The sequence below is a fragment of the Suncus etruscus genome, chromosome 7 (assembly GCF_024139225.1).
Source record: "Suncus etruscus isolate mSunEtr1 chromosome 7, mSunEtr1.pri.cur, whole genome shotgun sequence".
Classification (NCBI taxonomy): Eukaryota; Metazoa; Chordata; class Mammalia; order Eulipotyphla; family Soricidae; genus Suncus; species Suncus etruscus.
The window spans coordinates 107,431,742-107,452,076 of NC_064854.1; the positions used below are offsets into that span (position 1 = coordinate 107,431,742).

The following is a 20,335-nucleotide window of genomic DNA, read 5'->3' on the forward strand; positions in this document are numbered from 1 at the left end:
TACATAAAGGAACAGAGCACTTGTCTTACATGTGGCCAATCTGGGTTTCATCTCCAGCATTACATATGGTACCTCAGTTCCTGCCAGGAATGCTATCTGAACACAGAGCCAGGAGTAAGCCCTATGCTTACCCGTTGGGTGTGGGTCCCTCCAAAATTTTTTTAAAATGAAGGGAAGAAGTTAGGTATATTAGAGGTAGAGAAAGGTTTCCCTTTGGTTTCATGGAGTGGCTCATGAGCTGGGAAGACCAACTTGTGGGTCTGGAGCCCCTTTGCTCTTGGTAGTTTCCCATCTGTGTCCTTCTGGACCCAGCCCCTGATGGAGAAATAGTTCATTCCACGGGGTCATTTGCTTTCTCCCTCAGCTTGTGCTGTACTCAGTGTCAGCCTCTGCATAAATTTCCACCAACCATGATCAGAAACACACTTTTGAGTTGGACTCAGAAAAAGCTCGATGTAAGCCAGTGAGTGGAGTGTTGGGAGTAACTGCAGGTACCACAGAAGGCCTGTTAATAGGTGACAAGTTGTACTTAAAAAAAAATTATTGGGGGGTTGGGGCCCCACCTAGCTGCATTCAGGGGCTATTCCTTATTTTGTGCTCTGAAGTGATCCCTGTAGTGCTGGGGATTGAAACCAGTGTAGGCAGACACTTGCACAAGCAAGCCAAGCAGCTGAACCCCGTACTTTTCCTCTGGCCCTGGTTTGCACTTTGAGCAGTACAGGAAGAACAGTAGGAATGTGCAGATGACTTGGCTTTCTGGCAATGACTGGCCATCTCAGCCTAACTTATGTCTTGAGAGTAGCTGGGGGCAGTGTGGTCCAGGAACAGTCTCCTTACTCAGCTCCAGCCATCTCTTCTCCATCTGCCGCATGGACCTCACTCATTCTTTAAAGAAGCTTTCTCTCTCCTCTGAGGCATCCTTGGCTTCTCAGCTTTTGCTTCTTTTGAAGGTGGAGGAAGTCTAGTCTACTTGAGGGAGAGATCCCAGCAGTTCCACTGAATGGGCGGGATGAGGTGCAGCCCTTTCCATACTTTCTCACTGAGCACAAATGTCAATTTCCTTTTCTCATTTTTCTTGCTGGCCAGTTGAAACATACCCCTTTTCTCCACACATGGGCCTCTCCACATCCTATCCCCAAGATCTGATTCGTGGACAGGTAGTCACTCCACAGGCCCCCTGGCTGGCTATGCTGACACTGGAGAGCATTGTGTCCTGCTCTTCTCTTTAACTGATAGGTTTCCCAGAGCCTGGCTTCAGCCACTACTTGTAGCCCTACCCTGGTCAGACACTTGGCCTTTTCTTGCCTCTGAAGAAATTCCTTGATAGAACTGCCCCCATATACCTCAAGTACAGTTCTCTACTTGCTCATCAAGTAAAACCACAAGTCAAAAGCTGCCTTTGGGTCTAATACTTAGAAGCTTAGAAGTAGCCTTGTTGTTATAGCCTTGAGGTCAGTTGTTTTAGATTCTGAAAAAGCACTTCAGCAAATAGTTAACAAAGTGCCTAATCTGGGAATAGTGGGACAAGAGAGGGCATTTTATTTTTAAAATCTTATTTTTAAGTCTTTAACTTAAATTTCATCCTTGATATTTACTCATTTTTTTGTTTTAACAGTTTCTCTGCTTATCAGACGTAAAATAGAAGAAACCAAAACTCCAGGGGCCAGAGATAAAGTATAGAGCAGGGGTCTCAAACTCAATTTACCTGGGGGCTGCAGGAGACAAAGTTGGGGTGAGGCAGGGCCACATAAGGGATTTCGCTTACCGAATAGTTGCAATAAAAAATCGCATTAGTAAGAAAAAAAAAGCAAAAAATCGCATTAAACATTTGCATACCCCGAATGGAACTACACGGGGTATGCGAATGTTTAATGCGATTTTTTTCTTACTAATATGATGTTTATTGCGATTATTTGGTAAGCGAATAATTACGAATACTGCGATATTTGAAGGCTGGCCGCGGGCCACAAAATGTTGTACAGAGGGCCGCAAATGGCCTGCGGGCCATGAGTTTGAGACCCCTGTTGTAGAGGATAAGACACTTACCTTACATACAGCCAACACTGGTTCATTTCCCAGCACCACATATGGTTACCTGAGTGACACCAGGGGCCTGTGATCCCTGAGCTTGGAGCCAGGTGTAAATAGTGAGCCTGTCAGTTGTGGCCATTAGACCTGCCTCCACCCCACAAAACTCCAGTCTGTTTGGCTGCTTTGTTGATGTCTGAAATGGTGATAGGAGGTAGCATTTATGGTAGTAATACTTGCCCACAGAACATTGTCTGGAGTTTTGAGTACATCTATGTCCCTTCTGTTCCCATGTAGCAGGGCAGTTTATGACAGGGAAACCCATGCATTTTCTTTTTGCTTCTTTCTCCTGCTGTGGACTGGCTTCCGTTTGTTAGTTCAGGGCCTTGAAGTCTTCCAGGAATGGGCCAGTGAGACTCTTCGGTTGGCTTATCTTTAAATGACTCCTAGGGAAGGAATGTCCGCTGTGATGGTGATCCTGATTTTTCTTGAAAAAGCTTGTCCTCAGTTGCTGAGAAATGAAAAAGAAAATATGCTCTGTTTTGCTTGGAGCTTCACAAAACCAAAGTTGTGCATTCTCATGCTCCCTGGGCCGTGGTGGCGATTAACAACCAAGCACTATTTAGGGAGCAGAGCTGAGTCCTGCCAGTCTCCTGACCAATGCTGGTGTGAAAGAAACCCACACGAGGGAAGCTCATTGGCAGGGCTTGCATGTGGAAGTAGGAAAACGTGTAGCTGTGCCAAGGAAGTAACAGCCACACAGAAAAAAAGTCTCAGAATATGCTTTGGAATTTAGATCCAAGTCAGTTTAAATTTGGAAAGTCCCACATAGCTTGGGAGAGTGGGAAAAGGCAGAGGGAAGTAGAGCGGCTTAAGCCCAGGATAAAAAGAGGTAGCCTCGGGTCACACACATTGTCTGAGGACATGGGTGACTGACTCCCAGGTTTCTGCCACAAAGAGCTTGGTCCTGGGACTAGTACTGTCCACATCACTTGGGACTTGTTAGGGATACAGACTTGGGATCTAGGCCTGCCCCTGAGTCAGGATCCCCGCTCAGTATCCAAAGCTAGAGGGGCCGGAGCCATAGTGCAGTGGTAGGGCACTTTCCTTACATGTGGCTGACCAAGGATGAACCTGGGTTCGATTCCCAGCATCCCATATGCCCCCAAGCCAGGAACGATTTCTGAGCGATAGCCAGAAGTAACCCCTGAGTGTCACCGAGTGTGGCCCAGAAACAAAAACAAAAATTCAAAGCTAGAATTGGGGGTAGGCATGGGGAAGGTAAGTACCACTCAGGTCTTTGAAGAGGAACCATGAAAAATAAAATCCTTCCCTGTCTGACTTTCTAACTTGCTGATGTAAATGACTGAAGCTGTTCAAAGCAATCAGTTATTGTGGATTGAAACACTGGTCCTTCTTTGTGGTCATTCCTCAAATGCTCTTTTCTTTTGTCCTACAGCCATATCAGTAGCGACAGTTTCTTGTGTGACTGCCAGCTGAAGTGGCTGCCCCCATGGCTGCTGGGCAGGAAGCTGCAGGCCTTCGTGACAGCCACCTGTGCCCACCCAGAATCACTGAAGGGCCAGAGTATTTTTTCTGTGCCACCAGAGAGTTTTGTATGTGGTAAGACTTGTCTTTATGATTTCTCCCTTCCAATTCCCTCCCTTCCCCCCAAATAAGGGCAGGGCAGTTAGGGAGGAACTCTCCATGATGGGAGTGCATCCTGTGATCACAGTAAACCTCAACCCAGAGTTATCAATCAGCTGCTAAATGCAGTTTCTTTCCCACTGAAACCACACAGTATTTACAATACAGTTCCCTCATAATGTGTTTCTCAGAGTACATGCATTTCATCAGAAAGGAGCATGAGTCGATTCAGTTAGAAATCAGAATAGGGGCCGGGCGGTGGCGCTAAAGGTAAGGTGCCTGCCTTGCCTGCACTAGCCTTGGACGGACCGCAGTTCGATCCCCCGGTGTCCCATATGGTCCCCTGAGCCAGGAGCAACTTCTGAGCACATAGCCAGGAGTAACCCCTGAGCGTTACCGGGTGTGGCCCAAAAACCAAAAAAAAGAAATCAGAATAATCAATTGCAGGAAGATAATGTTGTGTGATTTCCAAAGGGTTCTACTGCTCAGGTTTTGCTGTGGATTTGTGTGTGAGGCTGGGGTTTTAATGTGTGTTTTTTTCCATCTCCAAGAATGAAAGGTTAAATACAGGAAGAACGAGTCTCAGGAGAACAGTTGCTGTAGTAAAAATAAGTCCTTGATGTTGACTTACACTCTTACTGTTTCTCAAAATCTGCAAATGTAGCTATATTTCTTGTTTCCTTCTGACCATTGGAATGTAGTTCTTGCCATCTCTTGACCGGGAGTGATTAGGATCCAAGGTTGCAAAGTGCATACAGCACTCAACTACTGAACACACACCACACACATGCACGCACATGTAATGCAGCCCTGTGTTGAGAAGTGATCAAAGAATGACATAAATTCTTAATTTATTCCTACTCTTTGTTTTAAAGAGGAGTGAAGACGGGTTTTTTTTTGGGGGTGGGGTGGGTTTGGGCTACACCTGGTGATGCTCAGGGGTTAGTCCTGGCTATGCACTCAGAAAATGCTCCTGACGTGGGGGACTAAATGGGATGCTGGAGGATCAAACCGCAGTCTGTCCTAGGCTAGCGTGTGCAAGGCAGATGCCTTACCGCTGTGTCACCGCTCTGGCCCCAAGGATGGGTTTCTGTGCCTAATCCAGACCATGGGGTAGCTATCTCTCCATCTAGAGACTTCTGTCCTCCCCATTTGCTGAGTCATGGATTCCACATTTTGATGATCCCACACAGGAGCTCCTTCTCTTAAGTGTGCCCAACTTGAGTTGAGCAGTGTCCACTTTCCTATAATAGCTTTTGTTCTCACTCAAGTCAAGTACCCTCTTTTCATGAGTCTACCCCCCACTACGAGTTCTAACACTTCTAGTGCAGGTATGTCTACCTCTGTCCTGATCCATGATCCAGTTCAGTATGAAATTGTAAAATTACTAGCAGTGGGCCAGGCAGATGGCTGAAAGGGCTGTACTTTCACAAGCAACACTCGTTGCTTCCTGACATGCTTAGTTTCTGAAGAAAAGTTAGAGGTTAATGTGACTAAGGATGCATTGTATATAAAAGAGACCTTCTCTTGGAGTTTTCAAGTTCTTTTTTTTTTTTCCTTTTGAGAGTCTTTGTCTCTTACAGTTTCACTGAGCCATGTAGTTTTGGATATTTGAATTAATTCTATTTGGAAGTCATGGAGTGACTTGTATGTGTTGATTTTTTTTTTTTTATTATCAAATTTAAGAAGCTGAAACTATTCTTGAAATAATGCTTCTGCTTCTCTTTGATGGTGTCTAATGCTGTTCCACAGATCTCTCTGTTTATTTTTAAAATTCTTTTTATTTCCCCAGATTATAATCTCAGTTGGCCTATATCAAATTCATGAGATTTATTCTTCCAGCAGAGTTTGGCTGTTGAATTCCTCTAATAAACTTACCCCCAATTTTTCTCATTTGTTCTGTTGCTACATTATACTTGCTATTACATGTAGTTGTCGCACTAAGGATCCCACCTGTAGAGCACGGATCATACTCAGTGGCAATATGGGGCAATCATAGGGATTGAATTCCCAGACTCATGCATGCAAGGCAGGCACTGTCCCACTGACCCAAGCCCCTGATGACTTTTCATTACAGTGATAAACAGAACATGTACATGGCCCTCCAGATCCTTAGGATTCTGCTGGTTCATTTTATAGCTCTTATCAGCATTCAGTTTACCTGAGTTTAAGGTTTGTGGGTTTGGTTTTAGGGGAAGCTAGTGTTCGTCCCAGATACTATAACGGCTCAGTAGTGGCTGCTGTTTGCCCTGGAGTTGAGCTCTTGTTGAACAAACTGCATCAGGCCAAGTAAATGCAAGTCTGTTGTGTATATAGGGTAGGGCACAATCATCAATCAGGTTAGGATCAGTAACATAATAATCCCCTAAAATATTTACATACACAACACAAGTCCTGTTATTGGAACTTTCCAGGTTTCAGCTAGAAAAGTCTAGGGACACACAGACAGGTTCCTAAAAATAAGGCTTGATGTGTGGAGGTTGGGGGTGTAGGGTTGGAGTTTACGGAATCTCATAGAAACTGCTTATTGCTCTGATAATTGAAAACTGGAGGATTTTTACAGAAGTACATTCAGAGATGATCTCTACTCATATGTTTTTTTAAGTGTTTAAGGGCAAGAATTTGGGATACATTTTCCCTTAGAGGTGACTGGAGATGCTGAAGAAGCACGGGAATCCTGAAAAAAACCAGATCTCTGTTTAGGGACTGACTTGATTTCTTTTTCACTTGCACTGTAGTACACCCCTGTGTCCTAAGAGCCCAAAAGTCTTACAGTTGGCTCCTCTCTTCCCAGATGACCTCCCAAAGCCACAGATTGTCACCCAGCCTGAGATAACCATGGCTCTACAAGGCACTGATGTCAGGTTCACCTGCTCAGCTGCCAGTAGCAGCAGCTCACCCATGACGTTTGCCTGGAAGAAGGACAATGAAGTCCTGGCCAATGCAGACATGGAGAATTTCGCTCATGTCCGTGCACAGGATGGGGAGGTGATGGAATATACTACAATCTTGCACCTCCGGAATGTCACTTTTGGACATGAAGGCCGCTACCAGTGTATCATCACCAACCACTTTGGCTCCACCTACTCTCACAAGGCCAGGCTCACTGTGAACGGTATGGAAGTGCAGTTCTTATCTAGGACACCCCATTGTGATTTCCTGTTACTCATTTGTGCCAAACCTGGCAATTTTTAGGGGTTACTCCTGGCTCTGTACTCAGGAATTGCTCCTAGCAGTGCCTGGGGGACTATATAAGATACTGGGGGTAGAAACCAGGTTGGCTCATACAAGGCAAACACCCTCGTGCAAGGCAAACATGCTGTACTACTGCTCTGGCTTCTGTTGTGATTTTGCATTGTCCTCTCATTCTTGGGGCCATGTGGTGTTAAGGGCCAAGGATCCAATATATTGTAAGTGAAATAGTGTATTCAAACCAAGTATCTTTATTATCTTCCATAGACCAGGATGTGTAATATCTGGATTCCACAGAGATCTTAGTCCTAGTAAAGCTGCCACCTTCTAAGTTGATAGCCTGGCCCTGTAGCTAGAGCCAGCCTGGGTGACCTAGGTCAGTCCAGATTTGCCCACCCATCTAGCAGTTGTGCAGTTCAGGGTTCAGGGCTGTTGTGAATGTCAGACTGATGGCAGTGATCCCCGGGTATTTGACAGGAATTTTTCTTTTTTTACCTAGAGAACAAGGGGTGGCTTTAAGAACTCAGTAAGCAAGGACTTTCCCAGCATCTCAGGGGAAAAGAGAGCTTGAGTAACGGTTAATCACCAGAATCAGCCAGCACAATACTCTTAAATTGCCTATTGAAAGGTTAGCTGGCCAGGTATGTCTCTGTGGCCAAGCACTTACCTTGCATATGTGAGGCCCTTAGTTCCATCCCTGACACCACTAAAGAATAAAAGAGCGTTAACTTTAAGGTCTTTGGAGGTGCTGGATCTGCTAGATTTGATTAGACCCCTCAAAACCACAGACACAGGCTGGCTTGTCTCAGCTGAGTTTTCAGGAAGTCCTGTCGTTTCTCAGTTCCATGGTGAACCAGCAGACACCCCTCCAGAATAGCTACCACATGACTGGGCACTTCCTACAGCTTCAAAGCTGTGGGGGATGCGAACTCACACACAGCAAGCACACCTCAATTTCCCACACCAAGTTATTACAGAGGGATGAGTCTCTGCAAGCACATTGCCTCCTCATGCAGTTCCTTGGTTACTCTGTAAAGTCTGCCATATGCAGGATGGAACTATTTTCTAAGAAGTGTTACTTTTAGGGGTGCAATGGAAAACTGGTGGAAATTCACCTCCAGCCTTTTACCCTATGGCAGGAAGATGCTGGCAGCCCTAGGAAATTGGTTGTTCCTGATTTCAGAGTGGGTGGTGGTGCTTTTATGCAGCTGCTGGTGAAGGGTGGGGCTGCTTCCAGAGGGTTTTCTTGAACTTTGTCTCCAAAATCCAGACCCTGAATTCTGTGTGTATTCCACAGTGTTGCCATCATTCACCAAAATCCCCCATGACATTGCCATTCGAACCAGCAATACAGCCCGCCTTGAGTGTGCAGCTACTGGCCACCCAAACCCCCAGATTGCCTGGCAGAAAGATGGAGGCACAGACTTCCCTGCAGCTCGTGAGCGGCGCATGCATGTCATGCCAGATGACGACGTGTTTTTCATCACTGATGTGAAAATAGATGACATGGGCGTTTATAGCTGTACTGCCCAGAACTCAGCTGGTTTCATTTCTGCTAATGCTACCCTGACTGTCTTAGGTTCGACTACTGATATGCTAAGTACATGTGTGTGTGTTTGTGTGCAAGAGGTTGAAGTCTTAAATATCATTGATGTAGAGCAGCAAAGCCTGCAAATTGTTCTTTGGAGCTGGGGTTGGGTAGGTATGTAGGGCTGTTTTCTACTTTTAAAAATTAACCTGTTCTAAAAGTTCTTGGAATAAGAGCTTCCAGCTCTTTTGGGACAAATAAATAGCCAACAAATGAAGAGTCTCCGTAGGTACAGAATTTGGTACTAAGAAACCTCCCCTGAATTGCCTTGCCTGAATTGGGCAAGTTGTATATAACTTTGAAGTATGGCAACACCAGGATGGAGAGAGAGCTCAGCAGGCCGGGGCACATGCTTTGTATGCAGGAGGTTTGGATTCAGTCCCCAGCTTTACAAGGCCCCCTGAATGCTGCTGAAATCAAATCTTGAGCATCATTGGTGTAGCCCTGAAACTAAAACCATAAAATAAAAAAAAATTTGCAATACAAGCCTATCCCAGGATAGTTTGAGAACAGCAAACTACCTGTGTAGCTTCCACCATTCTCTTCTGGAAGCCGCCCTGGCAGGTTAGGTCTTCTGAAAAGCTTGCTCCTTTGATTAAAGAGCTCTTGTGTAGGGCATTTCAGTGATGTATTGGATTGTCTGAATACAAGACAGACACATAACATTCAGGACCCTCAGCATACCCCTAAATTCTCCCCTGAATTCTTACAGAAACTCCATCCTTGGTGGTACCATTGGAAGACCGTGTGGTGTCTATGGGAGAAACAGTGGCTTTCCAGTGCAAGGCAACTGGGAACCCCTTTCCCCGCATCACCTGGCTCAAGGAGGACCGTCCACTGAGCCTGACTGAGAGGCACCACTTCACCCCGGGCAACCAACTGCTCGTTGTGCAAAATGTGGTAGAGGAGGATGCGGGCTACTATACCTGCGAGATCTCGAATACTCTTGGCACAGCACGTGCTCACAGCCAGCTCACCATCCTGCCTACCCCGGGCTGCAGGAAGGACGGGACCACCGTGGGCATCTTCACCATCGCTGTGGTGTGCAGCATTGTCTTGACCTCCCTGGTCTGGGTGTGCATCATCTACCAGACCAGGAAGAAGAGTGAGGAGTACAGCGTCACCAACACAGGTGAGCCATGCAGAGCCACCTTTCAGGGTAATGACCCTTGTATAGCAAGCCAGAGGACTTTCCCAGCATCTCAGTATCTTTTGCCCTCAAGATCCTCTGGGAATATGGAGCCATTATGAAGGTTGAGTCTCCCCAGTGGTGGGAATTCTATCCCAGAGGCAGTTGGACCAGGCAGTATGTCTTTGGCATACTCCATTGCCGTATGGTGGACTTCGGTGTAGCGACCTCGCTGAGCTGTGTTTGTTTGTTCCACTACTTCCCCTGTCTAGTCTTCATCTTCTATTTCCAGACATCTGGGTGCCTTGCTTTGTATGCCTTCATACAGAGTGAAGCCAAGCAGGGCATGTCCAGCAGGCAGACTTTGTCGGACTTTGTTGGCAAGGAGGGGATCTTGTTTCCGAGCCTCATGTGTGTCTCCCTTTGTTCCCAGGAAGGAATGGAACCTGGGTATTGATTGTCCTCTCCTCTCTCCTTGCAGATGAAACCATTGTGCCTCCAGATGTTCCAAGCTACCTCTCTTCTCAAGGGACTCTTTCTGATCGACAGGAAACAGTGATCAGGAGTGAAGGGGGCCATCAGCCCAATGGACATATTGAAAGCAATGGTAAGGCCATGAGGCCATGGCTATGAGACTGTTTTGTGCCTGTTAGTTGGAGGTGACCAGCACCTTCTCAGGACAACTACCTGCGGAGAACTAAAGACCTGTGTTTGCTTTAACCCAGTCAGTGCTAGTTTTGTGAGGGTTTAAAATTCAATCTCCCATAAAGTCCCTAGATTGGGTTTAGTGTTGTCTTAGTATGAAGGTAGGAACCCCAAAAGAAAAGCAGGGGCAGGGTCTTGAGAGTACTTAGTGCAAGACAGTCCTGCTGCTTGGTTATTAGCTTAATAATCCACTCAGGATCATTTTTGAGACTGATCTCTTCTTTTTTATTAAGGCGCCTTGACTTACAAATTTATTCTTAGTCAAGTTTCAGGAAATTAGTATTCCAGCACTATTGTCAACTCACCCCACCCCTACAAATGTCCTCCATTGATCTTCCACCCTGCTTCCTTGGAGGCACATTTTCCCCCTCTTTTCTTTTCACCCTGTGGTACTTAGCACTCCTGACTGTGCTTAGGGATCACTCCTGGCAAGGCTCAGGGGACCATATAAGGTGTCAGGAGTTGAACCCAGCTCAGCCACATGTAAGGCAAGTATAGTACCTGCTATTACTATCAATCACTCTGGCCTAACAGGCACATGTTTAAGTTTCATTATTGTAGTTCAGATTATGCATTCTTTGTGCCCGTTACCCCTGCTCTATGTCTGATAACCCCTTCCCCCACCTAAATCTTTACTTGAAATGCAAAGCTTAAGCTTAGGGTTTCTAACTGTGGATTTCTTTTGCAGGCATTTGTCCAAAAGACACAAGCCACTTCTCGGAGGTGGATGCTCATGGCACTCCACGCAGGCAGCCAAAGCTCTGTGTTGGGTTTATGAAAGAGCCGTGGAAAGTGACAGAGAAAGCAGATCGGACACCTGGTCCACAGAAGTTAGGTATGAGATGATAAGGAAGATACTGATGTTACCTTTTTGACCCAAGACTATCTGAGAATCTGGCATTCAAATCCATAGACAGAATGTACTGGCCTGCTTCTTAATTCTGCGGTTTAATAAGCATTATTTTCCAGATTTATAAGCATTTCAAGGGCCAGTGAGGTAGTACAGCAGTTCAGGTGTTTAGTTCTGCACTCCAGTTGGGCTCCAGTTTGAGCACTGCCAGACAACCCTCTTGCCCACCCCACCCCAAAAGCAACTCACAGGGCAAGGCCCAAAGAAAATGACCTTTATCACCTGGGTTATTCTGAGTCTTGTCCAGCAGATCCCTAGAACTGGGCATCTTATCTAAGCTGAAAGCTGACGTTCTCTGAGGGAGAAATCAGTAGGGGAACACACGGAAGCTGCAACTGCTAGTCACTTGGTATTTCCCAGGCCTTTTATGGACTATACTGGGGGAGGTGGGAATGAATGGTAGCTCTGTCATCGAGGCTGGCTCCAGCATCTTATGGGGTTTGGGTCAGAAGATGCTTCACTGGCTGGGCTCTGACCTGCTGGGTGATCCTGCAGCACTCGGCGGCCCAGTGGGATGCAGTGACTGCAGGCCTGACACGGACACCTACGGCAAGGAGCATTCCCTGTACCCTCAGCCTGTGGCCAGAGAGGGTGTACAGCCTGGCACACCGAGCACCCGAGAGCCCAGTGGGAGTGACCAAGAACTTCCTCGGAGCACTGGAACTATGGATGGGTCCCGCTTCGACTGCAGAGGTGCCCCCTACCCCAGTAACCACGATAGAATGCTGACCTGGAAGCAACAGCCGGGGGCCTCTCGAGAGGGGAAAGGTAACTTGCTGCAGTCTCCCAGACCTTGCTAGCTGGGGAGGGGGGGATGGCTATAGTGGTCGGCTCTGATGTCTCCTTCCTCACAGGGGCCTCCTCGTGGACTTTAGCCAGGTTGTGTGAGCCAGACTCCAGAGAACTCCCACCTTCCTCGGCATTAACTCCAGGCAGTCCTCCGCTTACAGAGACCGCTTCGGGCTTTGCTGATCTCCCCAGCGAAGGCCAGCACTTGCTTCTATCCAATGGACACCTCCCTCAGGCCTGTGACACCAGTCCGGAGCATACACCTCTGACAGGACAGCTGCCCGGATCACGGAGCGTGCCCCTGCTGTTTGCACCCAAAGTCTAGGCTTTGTCTACCTCAGCTCTCGGGTTATTCTCTCCAGAAAAAAAGAGAGGTAGGAGAGGCCGTGAGGAAGCTTGGGTTCAAGCGTCACTGATGTACATAGTTTAACTTCCATGTGGAGTGCCAGTAGTGTAACGGACTCATGGCTGAAGCACAGAAATGCAGGATGGCTATTGTGTATAAAACTCAGAAAAGTATTTGATACCATTGTACATAAGAGTTTTCAGAGATTACATATATATTATATATATCTTTTACAGAGGCTATTTTAACCTTTAGTGCATGGTTAACAAAAATTGTACAATTTTGACAATATTTTTCATATCAGGTTGCTGTTTAATTTTGGAAGCAGGGGGAGGTAGTTTCGGTGCCTTAATGCATGGATAAAATTTATAGAAACTAAAATAGCCACACGTGTTCCCCCGAATTTTGGGGTTGGGGGAAGAATGAAAGTCCTTGGATTTGTGCTGCGTGGCCTCCCTGTGGGCCCTTCATGGACCTTTACTACGTGTGCCACTGGCAGGTTAAAGAGAATCTGTCTTGAGCAGAATGGAGGCTGCTAACCCACTGCACGCAGTTGGTCCAGACAACTGAGTACTGCCATTCTTCCTAGCCCACTTTAGGAAAATAGATGTGATCTTGTCTGTATCATTCAATGGTCATTTGAGGCTTTGTAATTAGAAGCTGCTGGTGTTGGTACCTGTGGATTTTTTCAATAGTGAGATTTTAGCTCTGCCAATATAAACTAATATTACATTGGTTGTGGAGGAGAAAAAGGATCGAGTCCTTCCTTTTTAAGGGATCAGACGATCTCTTGAGGATCCAGAGCAGGCCTGTCCTTCCCCCTCCCAGACAGCTGGGCCTGGACTATACAAGACTCAGCCCTTGATCTGGGTCTATTTGCACTTTTTATAGACCTGTAGCTGACCATCATCTTGTGAGTGCCAATGTGTTTATCAGGAAAAATAACATTGAAACAAGAAAGGTCCTTAAAAATCTCAGAAAGTGAGTTCCTTTAGCCCAAATGCTGAAGGTAGGTATTAAAAAAATGGTTACAAATGTCATCACTGTAGTCCCAAAGGTAAGCACATTTAGAGTTTTGTTTTCAACAGTTTAATGTTACTTCCACAAAATATGTGAATTTGCTGCTTCTGAGAGGCAATGTGAAAGAGGAAGTATTACTTTGTACATAAAAAGTTATTTATTTATAGAATTTTGGTATAATGTACATTGAAAAAAACTAAAAAATATTGAAGTGTCTAACAAATGGCAATGAAGTGTCTTTAATAAAGGTTCATTTATAAACATGAATTGTGTGACTGGGGTCATTCCACTGCCTGCATTAACCAGCAGGGCTGGGTTTAATTCCAGAGCTGCCCCTACAAAGTAGTCATTCTGCCTTTAATTACCTTTTCCCCAAAACAGAATACTCTGCTATTATTGCTCTAGGGGAGACCCGACACCACTAGATTCTTGAGATTTCTCGCTAAATGTTTCTAACACCTGGAGCTTATTAGACAAGTGCCTCGGTGGTAATTTTCCATCTTGTCCTTTCCCTGGCCAGTGTTAGGCTTAAAGCTAGCAGGCAACTAACCTTACTGATTTGGGATGAAGAAATGAGTTGCCCAGGCCCTGAAGCCAGTTGGGCCACCTGGTCAGTGGCTGCTGACATTTCTTTGTAAATCAGAATAATGTTGTGTTCTTCAGGTGAAACCTGAGGGCAATCAGAAACAGCAGCCTAGTTATGCACCTGTAGTTCTCCTTGAAGCAAAACTATTAAGTTTACATAATAGGGATTAAACCAGGGAGAAAGACCCACATCTTTCCTCCTAGTCTTCATTTTTAAATATCTTCCATGACACAGTGCTGTTAAGTAGCAGGGAATGAAAGAGCAGACACAGAAAGCTGGACTTGGATTAAGCAGCTTACTACTTACTAAGGGGTTCTGAGAAAAACTATTCCAAAGTCTTTTTCCTCTCAACTTTTTGGCAAAATAAGCTGATGACGTCATTGGCCTGCAGCATAGAAGAAGTATCTCCATGTCCTCCTCTTATCAGAACTGGGTTTCAGCCATGTGCGCTCTGGTATTCAGATGGCTGAGCAGCTGTTCACCGGAAGGGGAGACGGTCCTGACAGCAGCTTCATCTTGAAAGAATGGATATGGGGCTGTCTGATTCATGGGTACTCTGTGCCAAGTTCCAATAGCAAGCTGCGAGTCTGGTCATAAGCCCCGAGAAAGATGAACCCGCCCAGACCGATGGCTGCCATGCGAGGGAAGACACCTGCAAATAATCTGGGGAGGGGAAGGGAGAAGCAAAAAGGGTCATTTTGTTTTAAACCGTGTTAAAAAAGGTTAAATTCAAATGGCCACAGCTTGTTTAACTCAACAACCATGCTCATTAAGCCCCACACAACACTTAGAATGTGTTTTTCCCTTTAGAATGGCACTAAACTGCATTCCCGAGTAGACTTGTTGAAGGCTGAGCCCAGCTGTTTGCTGGCTGGTGTCTAAACAAGGGGCAGCTCGTTTATAAGCATGCTCAATGAAGCAATTAGTTAAACAGTAACTGGGACCCCACTACAATCCTTTTCAAAACTTCCACACCATTAAAAAAAAAACATTTAGAATTGGTGAAATCACTACCTCACCAAATAAAGGTGTCAGAGATCTGGATTCCAGGGAAGGCTGAAGGACCCACTGACAATCGGGGTTGTCTAAGTGTTTAAAAGGTGCTGGGGACTCAGTGACCATTTTGTCCTTTCAGGCCCACAAATGTGAGGACTCCAAGAATCACCTGCTTTCTCTTTGCTGAAGGAAAAGAAGAGCAACAAGAGAGGAGCCCCTGTCTCCAGTGCTAGGGAAGCCAGTTTATTGTCAGTGTAACAATTTTGGGATAAAAAAATGCAAAGAGAATGAAGTGATATTAGAAATTCTTTAAAAACCCTTTATGGGGCCGACGAGGTGGCGCTAGAGGTAAGGTGTCTGCCTTGCAAGCGCTAGCCAAGGAAGGACCGTGGTTAGATCCCCCAGCGTCCTATATGGTCCCCCCAAGCCAGGGCAATTTCTAAGCGTTTAGCCAGGAGTAACCCCTGAGCATCAAACGGGTGTGGCCTGAAAACCAAACAAACAAACAAAAAAACCCTCTATGACATATACACATGTCCAAAGACTATCATCATGCCATTTCTTATATGAGAATCTTAAGTGTCTGGCCTTGTGGTCACATAGATCCAGATGCATCTGGGGAGATGAGAGCTAATAGAAATGCATGAATCTTAGGTAACCAAGGGAGAAAGTATACAAACTAACTTTGAAAACAATCCCAGTGCTGAACAAACAACATCACTGCATGCTAGACAAGACATGGGGATGGGCCCTGGATTTTCTCCAGCGATCCTCCCTGTAGTGACTGAACATTTCTCCAAAAGCATTTCTTTTGTAAGAAGAGAAACCTCAAATCAGAACTAGAAAACTTTGGATTACAGTCTCCAGAAGAAAACTAAAGATAGTCACGTAATGCCGAAATGTACATCCTATCGGGTCAGTGGAACCTGAGTGGTTGGGTGGCAGCAGCAGTGCCACACTTGCACTGGTGAGGAAAATGGGCTTTGGGGTAGTTTTGTGGGAACCTAGTTAATTCCGAGATACAGATTTTTTAAATACGTAAAGTAGACACCATGCCTGTTGTTCCTGCACTGCATGGGGCAGAAACTCCTAGTGCACCACGGTGAACCACTGAACAACGGATTCCACCTCCCCCAGCACTGCAGAGTAAACCCAGAGGGAGGGTGCAGCAGCTGCCCGCAGACCTCCACTTCCCCGGCAGCCTCCCTGCTTCTCAAGCCTGCATTTTGTTCAGCTTTTGCTGCTAATCAGCTGCTCCTGGCAAGAAGCAGATGGAAGAAGTTTATAGTTTCATTAGATGACAATTGAATCTATTAACATGATTACAGTCTTTGTAGAGTAATTTGTACACCCAGTGCCCCAGCCAAACTTAAAGGCAAAGATAGGTCAAACGAGATAACAAATGGAAAGCAGTTAGTGTGAGGCCTGGCACAGTCGTGTACGCATGGCAGCAGCTATCACAAAGGGCACAGTCAAGTCTAACAAAAAGAGGGTTGATGAACAGAAGGAATGAAGGATAAACAGGCTTCCCATCTGCTTTTGGAATGAATGAGCATGTGGTATTCTTATTTCAGAGAAGTCAGTTTTCCTGAGCATATATTCCAAGTAAGTGCCCAAACAAGGTCTCACTAGATAGAGAGCAGGGTCGGCACTTCACTTTCCCTGAGCTGGCAGCCTTGTAGCTGGGCAGGGCAGCCTCTCGGGCTGAGGATTCCAGAAGCTTCTGCTCTAAATAGCTGCCCTGTACCTGCAGGATCTTTGCTCTTTGTAGTAGTTCCCTTGTCAAATTATATATTTAAAAATACCAGCCTTAATAGAAAGTTCAAGAACACTGGCAATTGCCAGTGTTAAGTGATAAGTGTGGCTGCCTTCTGTCAAGCACCACTCTGTCTGCTAAGAGAAAAAGATCTGAAGAGCTTCCAGAAGACAAGCAAGAAGACTATTTACCTTTTTTAGAGCCAGCAAGTGGGGATAGAGGCCCTTAGCACCCACTGACAACCCCTTGGCCTTTGACTTGCCCCTCTTCCACACAGCAGCAAGGCATACCCCACAGTGGGACAAGTAGAATTCCGCTTCAAGCATCCACTTGTAGAAATTCCTTCACAAGCTTATAGTGGTCATAGCTTTGCTGAACATGCCACTCCCACATATCACCCTTCCTCAGGAATGGCAAGTAGCTACAGTTCAGCTACGGTTTGACCAATGGTTGCCGTAGGTAGACTCTTAGCCAGCACTAAACAAGACAGTGAAATATGGCAATTTGAGTGTATCCTCGAAAACAAACCACTACATAGTACTTCTCCATAGGTAAGGCCCATCTACCTTCAGGAATCTCACCTGTTACAAAATAAGCTTAGAGGGGCCAGAGAGATAGCATGGAGGTAAGGCATTTGCCTTGAATGCAGAAGGATGGTAGTTTGAATCCCGGCATCCCATAAGGTCCCCTGAGCCTGCTAGGAGCGATTTCTGAGTGTAGAGCCAGGAGTGACCCCTGAGCGCTGCTGGGTGTGACCCAGAAACAAAAACAAAAACAAAATAAGCTTAGAGCTCTTTTCTCTTCCCCACCATTTTTTGTTCAACCCAGAATCAGTATTAAAATGAATGGGCCTGAGCTGTGAGCTGTATGCTAGCCACACGGTTGTCCTTGTGCTCAGTGATCCTTTCCTGCTAAATTCAGTCCTGTCTCAAAGTCCTAAACCCTTCAGGCAAACCATCAACCAACAGATTGACCCAGCATCAGCACCTGCTCAAGTTTCCAGTTCAAAACTCTGCAAAGAGGATGGGCTTGTTCTGCATAAATATCACTTGAGGTCTGACCAATCAGCTTTGTCTTTACCAGACTACCTGCTGAAATAAAAACTTGAATCTGAAGCAACAGATTGTTCAGGGAGGCACTTGCATGCCACTGACCTGGGTTCTATCTCCAACATCACATGTGGTGCCCCAGTCCCTGACTAGAGTCAAGAATAAGCCCTGAATACCACTAGGTGTGGCCTCAAACCAACAAGAATACCAAAAACTCCCAAAGGTCTACAAACTCAAACACACAACGGCCCTGCCAGAAGGAACATGTGACCTGGGTACGGCTTTGCTTTCTGAGTACAGATGCTCACATAGCAACGGCTTCCCCAGTGTGTGTCGCAATTTACATACCTGAGTCACTTAAGAGATAAACATGGTACAGGGGTTCTAAGTGAGGTGTCACACCTATGCTATGTTGAAAGTAATTTATTACTGAGTAATTCAAAGCATCCCAAGCCACAGATGCTTTCTTCCAGCAAGGCTCATTTGCATTACTACTACACACGAGGGACAAGTCTGGGACTCAGCTAGCCAAAATACGGACTTCATTAACTAACCTGTGTGCAAAGGCAATCTCAAATACAATGCTTAGAACAAGAGAAGGGCCCAACCAGGCCTGAGTGGAAGGAAAGAGGAGTCAAACAGAAGGGTGGAAGGAGGCTGATCAAGTCCTTACCCTGAGAACCCTTGTGCCTGCCACACTCCATGCAGTGCAGACAGCACGTTCCCACTCGCAGTGTTGGAACCAGTCTGTAGGAAAAGACAAGAGACACACATTACCTTATGGGACCCCCACAGTTTACAGCTGCCCTTCATCCCAGACAGTCTCAAACCCATGGGGGAATCTCTGCAGGGAGCCAGAGGCCTGGTTCTTGGATCCCAGAGATGCACTCACTGGCCTCTGCCACAGAGGACACTGCTTCCCTACTTGATTTTTCTCCTCCTTGACTATGAGCACCATGGACCCAGCTGATAAATATTTAAAAGATGAGTGAAAAAGAATTCATTGATCTAAGGAGGATGAGGGAATAATCATTGTTTACGATGATAAAGATCGGCAGTTAATAAACACATTTACCTAAAAGGATCATGTTCCACTAAAAATGGTAACGCACATCCTTAGGCTGTTTGTTACTTTGCATACTTAAATTCTGTGCCAGCTCTTCCTCATTTTTTTTTTTTTTTTTTTGGTTTTTGGCTACACCCCAAAACGCTCAGGGGTTTTTCCTGGCTCTGCGGTCAGAAATCGCTCCTGGCTTGGGGGACCATATAAGACATGGGGAATCGAACAGAGGTCTGTCCTAGGTCAGTGCATGCAAGGCAAATGATCTACCGCTCCGGCCCCTTTCTTTTTTGTTTTTTTTTTTTTTGCTTTGTTTTGTTTTGTTTTGTTTGGGGGCTACATCTGGGAATGCTCCTGGCTCTGCACTCAGGAATTATATCTGGGTGGGGATAGGAAACGGTAAAGGTGCCAAGAGGAACAGAGTGAGCAGCGCTCACTGTCTGGCCCTTCTGTTTTTCACAGGCTTGCCAAATACTTTTTGTCAGAAATCACATCTATAGCACCCCTGAAATCTTTGTCTAGCGTTTTAAAAAGGCAATCTATTCTTTCATGGAAATTTAAAAATAATTCCAGTGAACACCCTAATTCCAATGAACATCCTAATTTAAGGCTAAGCACATCCCCAGGGCAAAGCTTCCATCTAGCCTGCATCACATAAGCATCACGCGTGTCAGGCGACAAATGGTGACTCGGGGGCTAGGGACAAGTAAGGTTTGAATGGCAGAGCACAGCCTTATGAGTACGAGGTCTGGGTTCAGTCCCAGGCACCCTGGGCCTACCATCCCCTGCTTCCCCAGTGCTGCTGGAGTGACCCTCTAACAATTAAAAAAAAAAATATATATATATATATATATATATATATATATAAAATAATATAAAATAGTTTGGTCAGGCAAAGGCCCTAGCTTCTAGGTGAAAGCAACTGTGGAAGGCGAACCACTCTAGCTACTGCTTTGTCAATGCCATTTCCATGCAGTCTAGGAAGTGGGTGCTATGGAAGATATGTGCCACTTCACTTTAGTCACAGCATCCACAGAAACCCTAGCACTAAAGAATTCAAGCATCTGCTGTCCCTACACATTATTTCACCCCTTACCTTTGCCAACATAATTCTTGTTTTCGCTACGTCCAAAGGTGTGGTGACTGCAGCTGCAAATCCGCCTGTGTAAGCGAAACATCCAATATTCAGCAAGATACTGTTGGCAGTATTCCCGAACAGCCTCAGATGTTGTTTCTTAGAACTCTACCAGAAGTCATTGCTTTATCATTATTTATCTGAATCAAAATGAGGATGTACCCATGCAAATTCTGCATCCACACACTTCACGGCTTTGTAGTGGCTTTACGTGACAAAAGAAGTGAGAAAATGATGCGTACACAGGTGAAAGAAAGAACAAGGTACCCGAAGCAAACCCGTAGTGAGTACTAATGCTTAACTCTCCATATGAGGGACACACTGCTCCAAGAGCATCTTGGGGCTAGCCGTACCTCCTAACAGGCTACATCATTTTCCTCAGAATCCTATCACATCATT

At 45.7% G+C, this 20,335-nt stretch overlaps 2 protein-coding genes across 2 annotated transcripts in view; one reads left to right on the forward strand and one right to left on the reverse strand.

Annotated features, from left to right (window-relative positions):
- LRIG1 (leucine rich repeats and immunoglobulin like domains 1) overlaps nt 1-13,617 on the forward strand; it is a 120,660-nt gene extending 107,043 nt beyond the window's left edge. The window contains exons 12-19 of the mRNA XM_049777110.1: nt 3,488-3,651; nt 6,470-6,790; nt 8,165-8,446; nt 9,168-9,587; nt 10,066-10,191; nt 10,978-11,124; nt 11,695-11,967; nt 12,054-13,617. Of these exons, the coding sequence (XP_049633067.1) occupies nt 3,488-3,651; nt 6,470-6,790; nt 8,165-8,446; nt 9,168-9,587; nt 10,066-10,191; nt 10,978-11,124; nt 11,695-11,967; nt 12,054-12,313 (1,993 nt within the window). The 3' untranslated portion in view covers nt 12,314-13,617. The remainder of the gene's footprint in view (nt 1-3,487; nt 3,652-6,469; nt 6,791-8,164; nt 8,447-9,167; nt 9,588-10,065; nt 10,192-10,977; nt 11,125-11,694; nt 11,968-12,053) is intronic.
- Nucleotides 13,408-20,335, reverse strand: part of SLC25A26 (solute carrier family 25 member 26) — a 149,864-nt gene continuing 142,936 nt past the window's right edge. Inside the window, exons 8-10 of the mRNA XM_049777119.1 lie at nt 19,898-19,962; nt 18,415-18,488; nt 13,408-14,603 (exon numbers count right to left, since the gene is read on the reverse strand). Coding sequence (XP_049633076.1) covers nt 14,486-14,603; nt 18,415-18,488; nt 19,898-19,962 — 257 coding nt within the window. The 3' untranslated portion in view covers nt 13,408-14,485. The remainder of the gene's footprint in view (nt 14,604-18,414; nt 18,489-19,897; nt 19,963-20,335) is intronic.